A 20,256-nucleotide genomic window follows, 5' to 3' on the forward strand; every position below is an offset into this window, starting at 1 on the left:
TTTTATTAATACAGGAAAAATGCCGAACAACCGTTAACACGTGTTCAGTGTGACTTATAGAAAGTCAACCCCCAAAATTTATATCAACCACTGACGGAAAAATTACGTGCAAATCAAATGATAGAATAAATCCACTGTCAATGAATCCACTACAGCAACCAAAGTAATCGTATGACCACAATTTCTGGGGGTTCAGTTCACTTTCTACACAAGTCTTGACAGCAACAACGTGGAGAGAGTGGTAAACAGACCAGAACCAAAACAGAGCATGGCATGTAAATTTATTATGTTAAAAAAATTGTCACTTATCTTAATTAAAACAGGTCAGTGTTGGACAATTAGGGATTGAACAAGAAACTGCATATTTTTTGCTAGGGCTGAATAAAAGATTATAATAACAATGAGACACTAAAAAAGTGTCTCATTTTACTCTGATATTGCATCCATCCATTTGTTTTCCATACCCCCTTTATCCAATTTAGGGTTGTGGGGGTTTGTCTGAGACAAACAGCCATGAAGCACACCCTTAGTCCTATGGTCAAGCCAGAATAATCAGTTTACCAAAGATACATGTATTCTGTGGGAGGAAGCTAAAATACCCAGAGAGAACACATCTATGCCCAGGGAGAACATGTAAACTCCATGTACACCAATTACTGCAGCAAAATATTTAGCTAAAGCTAAAGCTAAATATTTTACATATTTACTTTTCTTAAATAATTTTCTTTTTTCTCATTTAACATCACCCAACAACATCATACAGAGCTTAAGGGATCAGTAACAAGTAACAAACATTAATTCGCCTTTTTTTTGGTTCAGTCTATTAATGATTACAACCTGTTTAAAATGTGGATTGCTGGTTTTCATATTAATATCTCTTATATGTCATCTTGGGGTGTGGGTAATTATCGAAAAGTATGCATTCCCAAACCTCCAAAGATAAACAGGAAAGTAGCCCAAGAAAGAAATTTGCTTTAGATGCAGTCAATGTAATGGATAAAAACTTTACTGATCGTCTTTTATTAAATGCTTTTACTGGAGGTTTTGGTATTCATTTGACAGCTCATAAGAGTGATTGAATACCGTGGAAACTGAAGTTTCAGGAACGTGCGCAGACTTCTGTCCCTTCTTTTCACCAGCAAACTCATGCAGTGACAAGTCAGTGTAGGGTCAACATTTTCAGACCATTAACAAGAGAAACAGATTTTTCAGAATACGGGATCTTACTGTTTTCAGTGGTTGTACTTGAGTAGATCATTTTCACTGTATGGTATTCGTACATTTAAAGAACAAGATCTGAATGCAATCAAGCTCTCATTTCAGAATTATCAGTAGAATGTAAATATGTGTAATAATTTCAATGTTCATACTGATACCCAAGTAAACAGCATCTAATAAGCTATGTTTAAGGATAGTTGTTTTAACTGACTGATTCCGAACATGTTGGCCAGATCCTTTAAAAATGGTAAACAGAAAACCTTTTGGGGTTAAAAGATGCTTTTTGGAAGGAATAACTGTACTTAAGTCTTGGACAGTTCTCTAATCTCCTTATGTTGTGTAAAACTGAAAATGATGACCATCTATAAAGCTGTGAATATTGACTGTATCAGTAGGTTCACTGAAAACATTCTGCTAAAAAATGAAAACATTCTTAGTAAAAATGTGTTTTTTTTAATGAGAACAGCCAACAACCTTAGATACATCTTAGCAGCTTCATATTTACATCAGTGTGTTACAAGTTCTACTCAAACTCAAATGACACTACATATGATTCCAGTTACAATAAACACTGTGGTTTATTTTTGTCCAAAAAGCATTAAGAGCACTTTCACAATGATTTTTTTACACCAAGTCTAAACTGGTAGCACCAGGAAGAAGAAGAATAAATAACAGAAAGACAAACTGACAGCACATGATGAGTTTAGAAGACGTCTGACAGTTATTTCTAAGAATGCCACATGATTTTTGAGTGAATCATTAGTGATTTCAGAAAGCTTAAAACTGACTGTAAACCAAATGTCTGGAGGCAAAGAAGTTTGGATGGACATGGGGTTGCAGACAAAACAAACAAACAAAAACATATGCACGTCTAATTATTCTGCACACAATGATGCCTTCAATTTAACTGTCATCCTGCCTCACAGAGAGGTTATATGCCTCTGGTTATCATGAAAACATTAGCAGTATCAAACAAACTGTGCTCAACCATTTCTGCCAAAGGAGCTGAGCATTTACACAAGATTCTGGAAATCTTCTGTACAATCCTCTCAACACATCCCATGTGCAGTCACAGTGGCAGTGTTCGTCTGAGTTATCATGAATGCAGACACTAATTATTCCCACTCAGTCCCACCTGCTGCTCTAAACAGTGAGCGCTGACTCGAGCAATGACTGCTGCTACCCCAACAAATTAAGCATTTTTCCTGTTTGTTTTCTAAGCGTTGAAGAGACCAGCTGAGGCAAACCTTCCATTTGTGAGCATTCTTTTTTTAAATGTACATCTTCGGCAGGTCTTGGAGCTGAAAGACACAAAGAGAGCAAGTCTGGTTCTCTAAAGGTACTGAGAGCCGGACTAACTAAAATTGTTATTTAAGATCTGACAATTTTGTAAAGATAAATACAGGGAAAAAAAACAAAAAAAACAAAAAAAACAGAAGAATTCCTGTTACACAAGACTAAAAGTTTACAGTTATTTAAACTAACATCCCCTAGAGGCTGCAGTGTTTACAGTTTTACCCCAATATGAATATGAGCTTGACCTAAAACTGTGAACAATGATGCGAGAGGGAAATATGAAGTCATTCAAATCAAATGGGTTCACAAGGATCACAAGAAGCGTAACTTGAATAACAAACATTCTACTGAAAGGAGATCCTTTTGAATTACAAATTTTGAAAATCTTGAAGATTTTGAATTCCCCCTATGGGGGATGAATAAAATATTTTCTATTCTATTCTAATTTGTTGCATTTCATAGTTGAATTTGGCTATAAGAGTAACACAACATCAAGTTATTTTGCTAGCATGGCTAGATTTTGGACTGTTGGCTTTCAGGTTGGTCCAGACAAAAAACATATCAAATACTGGGTGCATTTATACGAGGATAAATTCTAAAGTCTTGTCAACCTTTGACTTTCTTGTGTCACCATCAGGTCTAAATACTTGCAAAACTAACAGCCAATGTTAGCATGCTAACACACTAAATTAAGATGTTGAACGTAGTAAAGAACATACATACTAAGCTACTATAGCATCGTCATTGATGCTCACATTAGCATGCTGACGTTAGCATTCAGTTCAAAGTCTTGCCTGTAGTAGAGCCTCAAATCCTCTTCTACTTACACTGGACTGACAAAATCACTTGAAATAACAACAAGTACTGATGAGTTTCATATTTGTTGTTGGTTACTGCAGTTAGGTTCAGGTGGGGAGAGTGTTGGAGAAAAACATAGACTCTATATATGAAATGGATGCAATCACCTTGTCATTCCCTATTAATTTATGAGCTACCCTTCTGAATACTCACGTTTGCTATTTAGTCGTCACCATCATGTTTTTATTCATAAATTAGACCATATTTGGACACAAAGGTGGAGCTGGACACAGATGCTAACTGACTGGACATTACATATCATTTGGGCTAATATTTACTTGGTTATGAAATTATCTAGAAATTGACCAGCAGTACACTGATCAGACTGAATCTAGCTAATGACATCATACTGACTTGTGAGAAAAATGCATTGTTTAGGATTTCATCATACTGTTACTAGAGGCTCTATCGGAGCCACTAAGGTTTTGTAGCCAGCACCAAGTGGCCAAGAGCTGGATTGCTCTTTAAGGCACAACCACATTAGTTTGAAGTCTGAGACGGTGACTTTGTCCATCTTTTATATACAGTCTATGGATAAAGAAAGGGGCACACGACTGAACCCTGGAGGAGCCACATGTGATGAGAACTACTTGACAACAACATAGTTCTGATATAATGATCTGTACACTTTCAGTTACAGACATCTAAGGACCAAATAACTGGTTCTCCAACATCTTTTCAAAAACAAAGACTTGACTTTAAAACCACTTGCCCATTTCTCAGCCGATGTTCTGCATCTAAGTTCTTTGGAAGAGACTAACTTCAACCAATAGCACATTAAATTTGTGAATGTGTCACCTTTGTGTATGAATGACATACAATGACTGATTGTGCTTTGAGGTACTAAGTCAGACCTTCCCACAGGACCTGATGCAGGGCCTTGCCAACAGCTTTAGTTTGAACCTACATATCTCCATTCCCCTGGTTCTTAAACAGAAAGTTAATCTGACATTGGTTAATGGAGGGAGGAAGATGAGGCTGTGTCTGACTGATGGACAGCCAGGCCAGAGGGCTGCTGAGCGGAACCTGGGCCTGACCCACCAGGGTTACCTCCAAGGGTAACTGGGGCAGGGCGGGGGTTAAGGCGGGGTGGCATTGGGTTGGAGGGGCGGATAAGAGGTGGGGGCTGCTGCAGGTTGGGGCGGGGCTGCAGGAAGCGGGCCTGCTGTTGGAGGGGTGGGGGCTGGCGGTGCAGGGACGGTGTGGCCGGCAGGGAGGGCCTAAGGAGGGGAGGGGGCTGGTGGAGGGAGGAGGACGAGGTGTTGGATGTCACAGGAGTTTGAGCTGAAGAAGAAGAGGATGCAGCAGGTGATGCACCTGTGGAAGTGACCTGACCCTGTGGAGAGGAGAAGGCAGGGCACTGTTATTCATACAAGTGATTCTCAAACAGGGAATCAGTTGCAAAATGATTTATTAAAAAGGAAAATTTAGAATGTCGCCCAATTGGATTTAGTAATGGATCCTTGAAGAAATTTAATTTCTTCATGCAGGTGTTGTTGTAGGTGCTTGAGGACATGCACAACACATACAGGAGGGTAAGCTGTCTGTTCAAATTTAAGCATGTAATGTTAAATGTCTCGCCACCTCATCCTCCTCATCAGTGCTCTTCCCTGACGGAGTGGTTGAGTTGTTCTTCCCCTCCTCTCCAGAGGTTGCACTATCTCCGTTAGGAGCTTGAGTTCCTTGCTCCGCCTCCCACTCCTGCAACACCTCCTCCAGGTTAAACCGCCGCCTGTAGTTCACAAAGAAGTTCTTCACCTGGCCGACAGTCTTGTTACCAATGACATCAGCGATGGCCTGGAAGTCTTTTCCATATTTCCTGACACCTGGAGAACATCAAAAATGGATTGTGTATAAAGATAAGAAGAAAACAAGAAATGCAATTAATCCGTCTGAAGCAAATGCACACACCAGGGAGGCTGCTGGTCTCTGTGCCTACTTCATACAATTGTCACATGACAAAAACTAAAAAAAAACAACTTGTTGGGTGAGACGAAAGACACTTTACAAGACAATACGGAAAATGAAGACTCTCAGTCATCCAGGTCATGGTAATCCTAAGAGCTTGAATAAGGGCAACTTACGGTGGCCCTGAAGTGCAAATCACAACGGCAAAAAAGAAACGACAACGACAAAAGAGAAAACACAACGCCAAATCAAAAAACAGAACTGCAAATAATAATTTAAAAAAAAGGCAAATCAAAAAACACAACGGCAAAAGAGAAACGACAACGACATTTACCAAAACGGAAAAGGTAGGTACCCTCGGTGGTCCGTTCTTTGAACCGGAAAGACTATGGTTTACATGTTTTCAAAATATGAGCGCTGCTAGTGACAACGTACACGCTGCTATTTAATAATCTTTTGATGTGAAGTTAACAAAAAGGTCTCAAAAGATGTTATTAGACTTTATATGGAGTAACAAAAACCACTATATTAAAAAATCAGTAATAATGAACTCATATGATGATGGTGGCCTTAACTTTTTAGACTTTTACACTTTAAATGATACTTTCAAAATAAATTGGCTTAAACAATTTACCAAGAATCCATCTTCAATTTGGAACTTCATACCAAATTTTATTTTTCTAAATTAGGAGGCCCATCCATCCATCCATTATCTATACCGCTGAATCCGTCGATCGGGTCGCGGGTGGGCTGGAGCCTATCCCAGCAGTCAATGGGCGAGAGGCGGGGTACACCCTGGACAGGCCGCCAGTCCATCGCAGGGCCACATAGAGACAAACGAGACAAACAACCATGCACGCTCACACTCACTCCTAAGGACAATTTAGAGATGCCAATCAACCTAACATGCATGATTTTTTGGACAGTGGGAGGAAGCCGGAGTACCCGGAGAGAACCCACGCATACACGGGGAGAACATGCAAACTCCACACAGAAAGGCCCCAGCTGGGTGTTGAACCTGGAACCTTCTTGCTGTGAGGTGACGGTGCTAACCACCACACCACCGTGCAGCCCCAAATTAGGAGGCCTAAATTTCTTTTTACTTTGTATTTATAATGTTGCAAAAATCCCCTCAAAACTATCCTTCTTTCATAAACAGATGCTTCTTTCTTGATTATTGATCTACAAACATAATTTTTCCCCACATAGATACAACATATGGAACAATATTGGTATTGTTCCATAAATCAAACTAGATTTAATCTCTGTCAGCAACCGACATCTGTTTGTTGATGTTGTTACAAATAGGAATGCCAACATTATTCCACAGCAGCCACACTGATATCGCTGTCTGAACTGCTGAAATGTTACCTCAGTTGCAGATACTAACTAGTTCAAAATGATGAATAATCGACCCGGTTAGTAGGACACCCACTAATACATGGGGGTTTTCAAAGCATTTTCTAAGCCAAGTACACCTGCAGAATCAGCTGTACTTATATTTATATATTTATAATTATATTTCTAACATTAAGGAAGTTACTCTTAATGCACGAGGTTTGGTGAATAACACCTTTTAAACCAGTAACATCTGTAACTAGCAATGATGAAACCTACCTTGAACAGCCAGCAGCTGTTCGTCTGTGGTCCAACGGGCGTTCACCTTCAGGTTGGACTGCAAGATGAAAGAGCAGAGTTTAGGTGATGTGCAGGTAGAAACAGACTGAACATCAAGCAGAAAAGTTATATTTGATTTCAACAAGAGATCCTAATGTGCATTTTAAGAGGAGATTTAAGAGTTTTTTAAGCTCATACTTATGTATGCATGTACCTCAGGCAGCTTGAAATCTTCAATACCAGAGTCCAACATATGTTTCAGACCACTGTTCATCTGTTTGGAATTCTGGACCTAAGAAACAGAACAGATACACTCAGGTGAGGGTAGAAAACCCACATCAACGTGAGTCTGTTTAACATGAACCCTAAAACGTCCAACCATGAATAAACACCAAAGACCCTCTTCAAACATTATGTTGAATCCACACAGGGAACCGCAGTTCAGCTGGTTAGAAATATGAAACGATACGACAGATGAAGCCCTCTGAGGCTTTGGAGATTTCTTCTAGTTTGTGCAAAAGAATGATTTGATACTTGGGCTTCCAGCAAGGTAAGCTTGTGTGACATTTCTTAACTTGCAAACACACAACAGCCTCTGAAGAGAGGCCTCAATCATTACTGGTCTTTAGATTTCATTGTGGCTTAATTCTAAAAAATCCAGTGTGATTTAATATTTTCTCCAAAGATTATTTCACATTATTTCTTAATTTTAATCTAAAAGTTCTCAAAATGCTAAGAGAAAAAACTGAAACTGAAACTACATCTGACAATTAAAATCCAATAGAGCACTTCGATGAAATTGCAACTCTTACATCTAAAATCTGTAAAATACCTATGTAAAACATAATTAGTCATTTCGTACCACTAGTGATTTCTTAAACAAACCTGTTTGGCAGTACTTTGTGCAAAGAACAACATCCTATTCTTCATAGACATAGACATCCTCCTTTTCATCCTTCCAACTCATTTAAAATGTTTTAGGAACACAAGGGACGCACTCAAACAAATATAACAAATCTCATTTGCCCTGACTGTAGCATGTTTCACAGTATTTTGTGACTTTTTTTTAATTATTATTTTTTTGGGGGTTTTATGCCTTTAATGGATAGGACAGTTAAGAGAGACAGGAAGCAGGGGGCAGAGAGAGGGGGAACGACATGCAGCACAGGGCTGTCCGATGCGGGACTCGAACCGGGGCCAGGTGTACATGGGGGGCCTGCTACGATGCCTGCCTACGGTGCCTGCAACCCACTACGCCACGGACCACTCCACTTTGTGACTTTCAAAGATGTTTTTGGATGATTATTTGCATAAACATCAGATTTTAAAAAAATCCCCAAAAAACGCTGCACAGAGTTCACTGTCACTGTTTTCAGCTGGCATTAATAGATCCCACTCAAAACAGTATGGTGTAGGTAGAATTCACAAATACAAACTGTTGTTTAAATAAGAACTTATGAATCCCACCGATGACATCAAGACACGAGTTTGAAAGGAAAATGAAACAAAAATGGTGATCCATGAAGATGTACCGTCTCTCCCAACTGTGGTCCTCTGCAGAACTTTAGAACGGGTTCAGAGGTGTAGGCCTATTAGATGAGACATTTAAGTGATATGATAACATGGCACTGTGGTGACACTGCCTGTAGAACCAACGTAGAATTTAGTCTTCGAACTGGAACCGGTTTGGTAGAAAAGGAGTACCAAAGAAGACAAAGTAGCCAAAACAAGTTTCATACATCGAGGTAAAGGAAAGAAGTGAAGTTCATTTGAGAAATCTGGCTGAAATGGAAGGAATTTTCATTATTTACTCCAAGTTAGTCTTATCATTTATTTCATATACTTATTCAATTTACTAATCTTTGTTGGTTACAGTACTCAAGGAAAACAAAATAGATCAGTACACCTCATAATTTGCCAGGATTGTGATACAGTGGACATTCTGAATTGACTATCGGGTCACTGTTCTACTAAGTGGTGAGATGGTGGGATAAGGCAGGTATTTCTAAATACAAATACAACATTTATATTTGTTTGTCTGAGAAGTAACAAGTGAAAGTACTGTAGTGCCTCCTACCTGTCTCTTTAGGGACACCAGCTCCATATCCAGCTGACGGAGAAGCGTGTTAGCAGCAGAGGAGCTGCAGGACACGGCCACCACATCCTCCTGAGTCAGGTACATGCCCTTAGGGGGGCGGCAGCGGGAGCGTTGGTGGTGTCGGTGCTGAAGGGTCTGGTGCTCCCGTCGACCTAAAGCCACCTTAGAGCCTGGCATGGTTGGCTCAGCTTGGTTCTGAAGGGAAGAGAATACAGTGAGGAGGACGAGCTTTTATTTTAACAAACAAATTACTTCAAATACTAAATAAGCCCTGAAACTGAAAACGTAGTTAACTGTTATCAGACAAGTTATCTGGAATCACTAGTTTTCCTTTTACCTCTGGTTCATTAATAAAATAAATAAGTGTAGTCTAGAGTAGTCTGGACCTTAATAATGCTTCATAAAACACTGTTGCTTGACCATCAAGACTGCATGCACATCCACTGTCCTCATTCAAAGTCTGCATCAGTGCACGGACACCATGTTTGAAACCATGAGTTGTGTTTCAGCCTTGAATGTTTGAGCCTCAGTCAGACTGAGATGAGCGGTCTATTGTGCACCTTTAGCTGGCAATTTAGGTAAGTGTAGCTAACCTATTGTTACATGTTTATGCAGTTTGTTGCTTGCAGCTGCTAGTTTTAGTGGTTTGTCTCCAAAAAAAACACCAGGCTGATGCAGTGATCAAATCTTGGAATATATTGTGATTCGTGTCTGTGTGTGGAGCGTTGGGGCAGGGGATGTGAGGGGGTGGGAGGGCTCAATGTGTGTGTTCATAGTCCTATTCTTGTGGTCTACACAGCAATCAGAGTCATTGTAAATATACATCTGTCAGAGTACAAAGTCGATGACAAAAAAACCTTTCTGTAAGTGCCTTCTCCTGTGTATGTATCAACTATGACAATAATGTTAATGCCACTAAATGAGAAAAAAATGCCATAAAAAGAAATAGGAATATTTATAACAGTGGTTTAATACACTTAAATAGTTTTTTTTCATTGATAACCTGACAAGCAAAATATTGATTTTTAGCTAAATTACTTCACATTTACACAGTAAAACAAAAATTATGATAAAAAAAGGCTGGTATCTTTTTATTTCTAAGAAAATTAGAAAATGTTTGACTGTTGCTTAAGAAAAGCTACTCTGAGATCCCTTTGGACTAAGGAAACAAAATGCCACTGTTCTCATATATTTCCAGGTTAAGACACTAGTGAACTATAGTTTTTGTCATGTATACATTATATTCCTACTATCTATTGCCCTTCATTGCATAATCATAGAATCACTTATAATGAAATGATAGGGATAAGAATAATATCATTGAACGTTTTGTATGTATCATCATGCACTGTGTTTAGTGTATTTTCTTTTAACACCTACAGTAGCTAATATATTCATAATTATGTCAATCGTCCATCTTATAATCAAGTAGTTTTAACCCAAACTTTCTGTTACGTGTATTAGTTTATGGTCACCATTGTAGACCTTGCAAATGGTGAGGGCATTTTGGTGTTGCTTCAGCCAGCATGCACCTCCAGGTGTTATGTTACCTGTCGCGTTTGAAAAATGACGGAGCTGGAAGAGTCTGCCAGCAGGTTGGTCTCTACGGGCATCTGTACAACCCATCAAAACCAAAGAAGGTGCAATTATTGAAAAGGTTGCAAAAAAAACTGCTTAAAAGTAAAACAGATTTGTAGAAACTGCTAAGTATGTTTGTAAATGAAATGTGGATTTCTGTGTGACTCGCAGTTCTATTCCTGCAGTGTAGTGGTGCTTCTCAGTAGGAGACTGCAGTGAGTCCAGCTCACCTAAGCTGCATAACTGCTCGTATAAATGGTTATGGCTGACGTCACAATTTGCTGGAGCAAAGACAGTAGTGTCGAGCGCAACAGCTGTTTGAGTGCTCTTACCTCTTTCTTGGCTTCCTTGTTGGGATCATAGTCACTGTCGTTTGCTTCAATTGGATTGGTGTCCTCCATCTCCTCGTCACTATGCAACAAAAACAGTCCCAAGCTTTACTCATTGAACAAGAAGCACCACCACCACAGACTGACAAGTTCCCAAAAAGAAACCTGATGTCAAATGAATTAACAACCTGTACATAAGATCTGACACCTAACAAGTGAAATTTAATTTTGAAATAGAAATTTGATGGTTTGTCAGTCGACAGAAATTCCCAAATCAAGTTACGCTTTCGATCATTTGTCACAAAAAGGCCAAACTTGACAAGTGCTGCCTCCTCAGATGTAAGATTTTTGTTTTTCTCTGATTTACCGTGATTATATGTTACAGTTCATCACAATGTCTTGAAAAGAAAATGGGACAATTGATGTCACCCCCCACTCTAGGAAATTGTCTAAACTGTGCTTTATCAGTTAAGATAACTGGCTACTCTGTAGTAAGCATGTGAATAGCAGAAAATAACAGGTAAACATTATAATCGGGTTTAACGGTGTAAACATCAATAAAACTACAGTAGAAAAGCTGAAAATTATATAAAAAAAGATACTTTTAAGATACTTTTTACTCTAAGTGATTTTATTTTCATACATACACAGGGAAACTGGTAAATAATTAAGATAATCAGAGGTGAGAGAAAAATTTTTTTTCAAAATTTTATCTGAAGAAGTTCTTTTATTGGCTTACCTCAGTTAATTTATTTGATGATAGTTTTTTTTAACAATATTTACTACTCACTTTATAACTACTTTTATCTGTCTATAAATCAATTTGCTTTTACTGTTGCATGCCATATAATTTAAAGATAGAGCAATAATCATTATTATGTGGTTCTGAAATCCAATTTTTCTCTTTCGTTCGTTCCGTTACATATTAACTCTTTCGGTGCCATTGACGTCTATAGACGTCAATTTAAAAAAAAAACGTTGACTGCCAAAGACGTCTATAGACGTCAATAGCGTTTTTTAACGGAGCGGGCTGGGGGACAATCTAGCGGAGTTTGTCACTAAATCTTAGGCTTGTAAACACTAAACAGAGAATATACTGGCAAAATTACCCGCTAGGTGGCAGCAGTGCCACTTTGCACAAAAAAAAAGAAGCTTGTTTTCTCTGTTTTTTTGGTCAAACAGCTGTTTTTGGTGAAACCAACCTATGTTCTACTGTCTGTTACTAAAGGACTGAAAATGGTAGAAACAAACTTTTTTTTCCTGATCAAAGAAGAGAGTCTACTCTTTCGTTTGGTAATTTCGGTGTGTACATAGTCAGAAAACACACTTTTCTGTGGGTCTTGGAAAATCAGTCAAAATACTGTAAAACACTTGGCAGTATGGCTCTCTCTTCACTGAAAATGGCTGGCAGCCAATGAGTTAAGGAAGCCAACACGTTAGAAGTCAGTTAAAAACATAGCTTAAACTGTTTTCGATGTTAGAACGCAGTTGAAATGCAGACAACAGCATCTAAACTGATCTTATTATTTCCTTGAAAAAGTCTTTGGCATTACTGTACTACCAACTTTAGGTAAACAAATGCACGTTTATGCTAAGAAACGACAAGTTTTACAATTAAGCATTTTGAACTAAAGAATGTTGCATTTTTTCTTTGAAATATATAAATAGTTATAATATAATATATATATATATATATATATATATATATATATATATATATTATAATTATAATATTACAATTATAATATATAAAATAACTGAATAATTTTTCATTACACAGCTTTGCATCTCCATTAGACTTGCTGTGGCAGTGAAGGAATCTCTGGGTGATGTAAAAGGCTTCAGGGTTTAATTACCTCAAAAGGCTGCACCTGTAAAGGTGTGGATAATGCCCATGCAAATTAGTGAGCGGTACCTATCATCCTGGTTGCTCCTGTTGGCCAGTTTGCGAGCCTGTCTGTCCATCAGACTCGTTCTGGAACGAGTCTTCTTCCACGAGTAGTAATACTTCACAAGACTGGAGATGGATTTGTCTGGTAACTGAATGAAACACAGTAACATTTCACATATACTTCCAGCGATTGAAAGCCATATTGAGTCATCTGAATGGTACTGTATTATAGTATGTTACTAAAGGGTCTTATCTGGCAGAGTAATGAGTTCTGTGCTGTGACTATAGAGGTATTCAAATCCTGAACCAAAGGTATCCCAATTGTAAAAAATAAAAAACACCATTACAAGTTAAGGTTGTAGATTCTGAAGTTTATCAAAAAATGAGTCTGAAGGTTTAAATGTACTTTGATAGTTAATTCTAGTACATAAAAGCTTCAGCACCATTTTGTTTTGCTGCAAGTGATGCTAGTTTGAACTAATTCATGTGCAGTCACATAGTTTTATCTAACATTACACAGTGTAATTGTTGGCACCTTCAAAGCGTTCAAAGTTAAATGCATGAAGTTGTGAGACAGTGGATGGGAGGAGAAAGTTCTGATGGGAAGTTTCCAGTGAATCATTTAATGAATCTAGGCTTTCATTTATTATCTGAACTAATGAATACAGCTTTTTCTATGTAACCTTCAATAATGTGTTGACTATTCCCTTTTTAGCTTTAATATAAGCAATACTTATAGTATTCAAAGCTTTAAATTTAGTGTTGTTGAGATACGGTTTCTAATGGCAGGACATTCATATGAATTATGTGAATGGTTCTAATGCTTTATGAAGCAGAAAATCCTGAAAAAAAGTCCTGATGCTCATCAAGTCTCAATTAGGGAAATACAACCTCACACGAACAACAAAATTACACTTTGTCATTATATATGTAACATGTTTACTTATATGTTTGTTCCCCTGAGGTTGAATTTATCTCATCTAACAAGTCCCGACACATTTTTGGATTATATTCCTATACGGTATGTAAAACCTTATAATTAAGGTTTCTTTCTAGTCCACATGGTTGTACATACATAGATGCATAATAGACACAAACACACAGATTCTTGTTGTTATTGCTGTTGTAGTGTCAGGTGTTCACCATCTGCTGGATGCGGTGGAAGCTTTTGCCATGGAAGCTGAAGGCCTGCTCAAACAGCACCTTGTCCTCCACAGTCCACTCGTCTGGGAATGGAGTGAAGTTCGGCAGGTCAGCTAGAGACTTCTCTATGTTGTGTTTGTGCCAGAAGAGCATGCCAAGAGCCTGCATACACACACACACACACACACACACACACACACACACACAGGCACAGTGTTAACACTATACAGTACATAGGTTCCAGAACATGCTTCTAGTAAAACACCTCAGTAAGTGAATACTTTTTTTCCTCTTTTCAGTTGGTAAACAAACAAAACTGCATCACAGCCAGTATCTGCAATTTGTTTGGATGTTCAGCTTCACTCTGCCGTAACTTAGCTGCTTTAAACTAACTGTTCCTCTGCTCAGTTCCCTCTGTCTTCTCTTGGTTCTGTGGACACTTGTACTAAATACAATTGTAATGTGACAACTGGTTGGGTTTGCAATAGTGACTAGAGGCTATAAACCAAGTATAAGTAACAAATTAGGACTCCAATGAAATCTGTATGAATTCAGTTCAATGTTTTTGGTTATATTAGCATTTAAAACCAATACAGAAAATAAAGGCAATAGTAGAGACTCCCTCCAAACATAACTATCGCACACTGTTTAAAGGGTAAATCTGTATTTTCAGATTTATACTAGATGCCGTTTTGGAGATAGACCACTGCCAGCAGTAAAATGCTGATTTATTAAGTATTGAGGGCTGATACAGAGAGAAAAAAAATATGCATTTGATTGGCTTATTCTGTAATAAAAATCCTGAATTTACTTTAAAGAGCAATTTCTTCCTGCCCTGCCCTTCTATTTTAATATCTAACTTCTTTCTGAAGAACTTTATCCACTGAAAAATGCCCTTTAAAAAACTGTAGTTCCTTAATTGACCCACTGAAGCAAGCAAGATCATTATCAAACTTTGGGGGGTACCCAAGGGAAATCTTAACATTTAGAGAAGAAATACACGTGTTTACAGCCTAAAGGTTTCTACAGTTACGTTCCCCTTTAATCAAACTTCATGACTTATGACATAATTCACCTGTTACATAAGGGTTAAAACTTTAAGTTACGCATTATTAAGAGTGGGGCCGCTTTGAGATGCTACAGGTGCTATAGCTACTACCTAAAATAAAAGCCTTGTGCCCAATGTTTCTCAGTCAGATCCATCCAACTCATTACTTCTGGCTACAAAAACCCAAGATGGTGACAACAAAATGCAACAACTTGGGGAAAGAACAGCAGTCTACGCAACCATGAGAAACACTGTGGCTAAGTCCATCTTTTTTTCCCACTGTGTATGGATAATTTCAGCTGTGACGCCTGTAACATGTTGACATTAAACCACTACAAAGTCATTCCTCAGATTATACCCATTCTCAAACGCTTAGCTGTATCTTGCACTGTTTATAATAAGAATACATTCTGCCCTAATGACCCACACAAAGGAGACACAAGGTGAAGCCAACTACTCTTTCGCGGCATCTCTGAAGACAAATATGACATATTTATCATGTCAAGGCTGAGTATGGTTTTGTCAAAACTAAGGAAAAACAATCTTGTTTAACAAAAATGTATAGGAATTGTTAGAAAACAAAAGAGGGCCTTGCATTCGCACAGCATGATGGCTTTTCGAGTCACCTGTTCAGGGTGAGCAGAGATGTTGAAGGTTCTGCCTGCAGGAAGGCTGACCAAATGTGGAGTGGGAGTTAACACATTTTGTATGTTTAACTTTCAAAAATAACTCTGCCGCAATGCTACCATTGATGTCCAAAACATGCAAGATGGAACTCTATAATGTCTCATTCCAAAGTTAAGGGATCTGAACGAATACACCCCAAACTAAATGAGAGTCTTTTACTCTTTGTAGGAAAATAAGAATCAGTTAAATAAGCCCACAAAAGTTATATTTGGCTGAAGTGGAAAAGCTGGCGCCTCAATAAAAACAACAATGCAACAGATCAGATCTGCGAGGACCAATAAGGAAACCGTAATGTTCTTCACATTAATACAAAACTTTTCTCTTTAGTTTAATGGCAGGAACTGTAGAACTGACTCAAAAAACTGTGCCGGACAAACCAGCACATATATTTCAGCACATATAAGAAGATAGAAATGGACTGCATGGAGATTCAGCCACTCAGAGACTCACCTGCTCCACATTATATCCATGTTTCTCCTTGGCGATAGCAATGTATTCATCCACTGTGGAGGGAAAGACTCATTATTAGTTTGGTCTGATCTTAAGACAAAAGAGAGCAAGAGCTGTGTCAAAACAGATTAACTTACGTTTGGAGTCAACAATGGTATGATATGGAGACCAGACCAGCATCCCTCCACTGTCTTTATCTGTATACTTGGTGGAACCTGAATATGGAGAAATATCATATTAATAAAACCCCAAACAATAACTTTGAATCAAACTGCTGCTTTCAAAAACCTTCTCTGCACATTTTAAGTTATAACTAGGTATTCACCAATTTGACACACATGTGGTTATCTGGGACTACTAAGACCTGTAAAGCCCCATGTGGATGCCTGATTATGTCATCATGTAATAGGCAGGTAGGATCCAGCTCTTTCCTATGTAAGAGACCACAATGATTTCTCTGCCACTACTGAAAAAAAAGACTTGTCTTTAACTATCCTAAACCTAATGGAGGTTAGGCTATTCTCTCATGTTGTAATTAGCTAGGATGTCACTTTTTTCAGATTTAAATTCCCAATTTCTAATGTATTACAGAGCGAATGCATAAGAAGATAAGCTGTAAGTGGAGCAGGTTTGTTCTTATATTTATTCTTGATTCCCTGTTTTGTACTTAAGGCTTAGAACATAGATGTATCCTGTTATAGTCTTTTTTATGATAAAACCCTTGGTCAACAGTTTAGTAACAGAACGTGCGCTCCAGAAGATAGGAGATTATGACATTTCTGTCAAATCAAGCTAATTGATTATTACGACTGTTATATGCTCATAGGACATTGTAGTTAAGAATTATATTATTCAATGTACGTGGAGACAAAATAGATGCTCATTTAAAACTAAATTAAGAAATGTTGATCATTTTATGAAATTAATGGATGTCACAAGTTGTGAGTAAGTAGGTGAAGTAGCCTCGGCTCAGCTTAGTTTATTTACCTAGTTTATTACATCGTACATAACCCATTCTTACGCCACATATTGAGTAAAAACCTTAAATAAACTTTCAACTAACTCTGCAGATAGACTCAAAACAGCAGGCTACACAGAAGGGTATCGAGGCTACCACCGTCAGTCCCTCCGAGAAACAAGTAAAACCTTACCCGGCTCAAATTCGGGAATGTTTGCCTGATAATCGGCACCAACACGCATCCCAACATCTGAAAAACACGAAGAAAAAAACATATGCGGTGTCTAGTTCCAATAAAAACAATCAAAAAGCCAACACGGTGAGCGATAGGAGGTTGTTCGAGGCTATTCCTACCATGGTCGTCGTCGCTGCCGCTTTCGTCGGAAAAATGTCCGTTAGAGGCATTGGACGGACTCTTGGTACCATTTGAGCGACCTTTTCCTAAATATTCTGAACCTTTATCCATCATCCCCGGCATCTTCGCAATCAAATTAGTCGTTTCCAGCTGCTGTGTGGGGGTATAAAATGTCAGCGGGACGTTTTCTGTTGCTGCAGTCGCCTCAGCTCCGTCCGTGTCGCTGTAGCGCTTTTCTCTGCACTCTTATCCTGTATGTGAGCTCATCTCATGCTATAACAAATCATGGATAACAAAAGGACAGACTCTTGTGAAATTTCTGTTTCGTTTAAATAAAATTCTCACCCTGAGAGAGATTTTCCGCTTTTAATGCTGTTACCGATATGGTGTCTAACCATTGCGGCGGAAGGCTTTTTACGCACTGTGAGGTGGCAGTGCGGCTCCTGCTGCTGTGGAGTTATTGATAACATATCCTTACGCCGACATAAACATTCTTTTTGTAAAGACAGAAAAAGAAAAAGAAACCATAAAAAAGAGAAATTCGAACCATACCAAAATACTGATTTAAATAAGGTAAAAGTAAAGGTGACTCAGCAAGTTTTGGAAACTGCAAGTATTGCTGATGAATCAGACTGTAAACCTATTTCAAATTAAAATTTCTCATGTATGTTAATCTCATGTTAAATATAACAAAGGTGTTTGGATAATATTTACTATAACAGACTGAATATTGATAAATCTGTTATTTTTTCATCCTTGTTTGTCACAGACTGTTCTGTAATGTCTCATTAAAACCAGCAGGGGGAGACATAGTACAACATTCGGAAACAAAGTGTCAACCTATTTTCACCATGAGGGCATCCAACTGCCTGCACAGACTACAGCACTACAGTTGAGTTCAAATCCACCTCTCTGGCACAGACAGGCGATGTCATAAATTAGTTCATACCGTTCAAAATTCCGACTCTTTGAGTCCATAAATGTCCAGTTAATTCGTAGGAATGAATGTTAAATTGTTAAATTAAGCTTTGCTGGAATTTATGTCAAAATACATGCTGCCAAAACGGCGTGGTTATGTTATCACACATAAAAATGCTTGGGCCCATTTATGTTATTTGTCATGGAAATACTTTAAGTCTACGGTTGTTGATTAAAATCATCAATACATCTGACGATAACTTTCTATCAAAGTTTAAGTTCACATTAGGATTTTACAGTCACAGGTTCAAATATTTAGATTTTAGATATCTGATTTCATCAGGGCGACCTTCATGCTAAAAATCACAGAAAATGGGCAAATGAAAGTGTTGGGAAAGGGGAGTATTTACCTTTGTGCTGCATCATCTCTTCTTTTAACCACACTTTGTAAGTGTTAGGAAACTAAAGAGACCAGTTCTGGTAGTTTTTAGAGTTTTTATTTTTTTTACAAATATCATCGGCATCACATTCAGAGAAACCTTCTATTTTTCAGCCAATTTTTGACCACTAAGGTGGGGTTAATCCGGACATGTCAACTGGACAATGAGGGTGAACGACATTAAAATGTTCACTCTAAAAACCTTTTTAATTTACTCTGTGGATTATTCAGAATATTCCCTCTGAAAAGATAAGTGGCTGTTCAGTTTTATGATTAATTAAGCACCATTGATGATATTTTGCACAACATTGTTGCAGAGATGTCAAATATTTGCTACATAAATGACAACATGGTGAATCTGTTTAGACAACCATGTTATTCACACACACAGTCAATTTACAATCATTATTTAATCTACATCTATATCTAAGGATTGTACAAGGACAACGGAGCACCTGAACACAACAAACAGACACAGGAAGAAGATGCAAACTCCCAAACGGGCCCAACAAGCCAAAAGTTTTAACCTAGAATCTTGCTGCTGAGTTATCCCCTGTTTCATCAGAAAGGTAGGCCTACATCATATTTAATGAATAGTTACAAATAAAGCTCTGTCTTTATTGACTTGGCATAGTGACTAAAGAAACACAGACAACTCATTTTAGTTAAAATGTGTTTTTGCTTCACTGCTTGCTCTATTTTGGACTCTTTTGCAGTCTGTTCCAACAGCATGCTGCTGATACACTACGATAATGAAGTTATCACACTTCACAAAATACTAGCTTCAGCACGGCACACCTTTCCCCAGGACTATGTTAATTATGACTGGTCCATGGAAAAGGTCATTTATACAGTTCTGTCTAAAAAAAAAAGGAAAATATTATAGGAAACGGAACTGTAACACTCATGAAACTGACACAGTTTGGTTTTATTTTCACTATTTTATTTAATTGATTGTCAGTATCACAGAAGAGACACAAAACAACCATAAAAAGAAGCAAGTCAGCTACAGAAACGTCTGCAACATACAAAACTGGAGGCAAAGCACGACTGCAAATAGTTTATGGTCTGCTTGTGTATCTTTAATTCTCAGTCCTGCTCCTCTGAGGGGGGTTTGTTTTACATATTCACGCTCAGGTGCCTGCTGTTTCAATATTCTTCAAGCATGAAAAAAAAAATCCGCAATTTACATTTGACTTTAAAATGTACAGTTTAAACCCATAGTCTGTGTTTTGATAATAATATATGCAGAAACATATTGTTCTTTCGGGGATTAATAAAGTATTATTGAACTGAATTGAATTGAAATAAGTTGAATTAAATTCGATTCTTGGGTGGACCCACCCATTAACAGTCAGTCTAGTGATGTCATCACTTTATGTACCAGTTGTCTCTCCAGCTCTCACTCTCTCTTTCCACTCAGTGTCGGTGAACGTCGCTCTGTCACAGCCAGTCTCTATATGGC

General features: G+C 38.0%; 1 protein-coding gene across 2 annotated transcripts; it reads right to left on the minus strand.

Annotated features, from left to right (window-relative positions):
- Nucleotides 1-1,648: 1,648 nt before the first annotated feature.
- Nucleotides 1,649-17,827, minus strand: rcor3 (REST corepressor 3). Of its 2 annotated transcripts, XM_075464100.1 has the most exons (13): nucleotides 17,434-17,827; nucleotides 17,273-17,329; nucleotides 16,259-16,336; nucleotides 16,122-16,174; nucleotides 13,937-14,098; nucleotides 12,818-12,942; nucleotides 10,906-10,984; nucleotides 10,546-10,608; nucleotides 8,975-9,190; nucleotides 7,112-7,189; nucleotides 6,898-6,955; nucleotides 4,957-5,198; nucleotides 1,649-4,708 (listed from the first exon to the last, which is right to left on the minus strand). In XM_075464100.1, exons 1-13 carry the CDS (start codon nucleotides 17,555-17,557, stop codon nucleotides 4,328-4,330), a joined length of 1,716 nt encoding a protein of 571 aa, XP_075320215.1. In that variant the 5' UTR covers nucleotides 17,558-17,827; the 3' UTR covers nucleotides 1,649-4,327. The 2 variants fall into 2 exon arrangements, with proteins under 2 accessions (XP_075320215.1, XP_075320216.1); XM_075464101.1 differs by lacking the exon at nucleotides 10,546-10,608.
- Between the last annotated feature and the right edge of the window lie 2,429 nt (nucleotides 17,828-20,256).

The sequence above is a fragment of the Odontesthes bonariensis genome, chromosome 4 (genome assembly GCF_027942865.1).
Source record: "Odontesthes bonariensis isolate fOdoBon6 chromosome 4, fOdoBon6.hap1, whole genome shotgun sequence".
NCBI lineage: Eukaryota > Metazoa > Chordata > Actinopteri > Atheriniformes > Atherinopsidae > Odontesthes > Odontesthes bonariensis.

Bases quoted from the DNA above. Each gene is read 5' to 3' on its own strand.
- rcor3 (XM_075464100.1), bottom strand. From the start codon at position 17,557: ATGCCGGGGATGATGGATAAAGGTTCAGAATATTTAGGAAAAGGTCGC. The intron at 6,956-7,111 runs GTACATGCATAC...TTCATCTTGCAG, and splicing joins AAGATTTCAAGCTGCCTGAG to TCCAACCTGAAGGTGAACGC. The intron at 4,709-4,956 runs GTGGCGAGACAT...TCCTCTCCACAG, and splicing joins GCACTGATGAGGAGGATGAG to GGTCAGGTCACTTCCACAGG.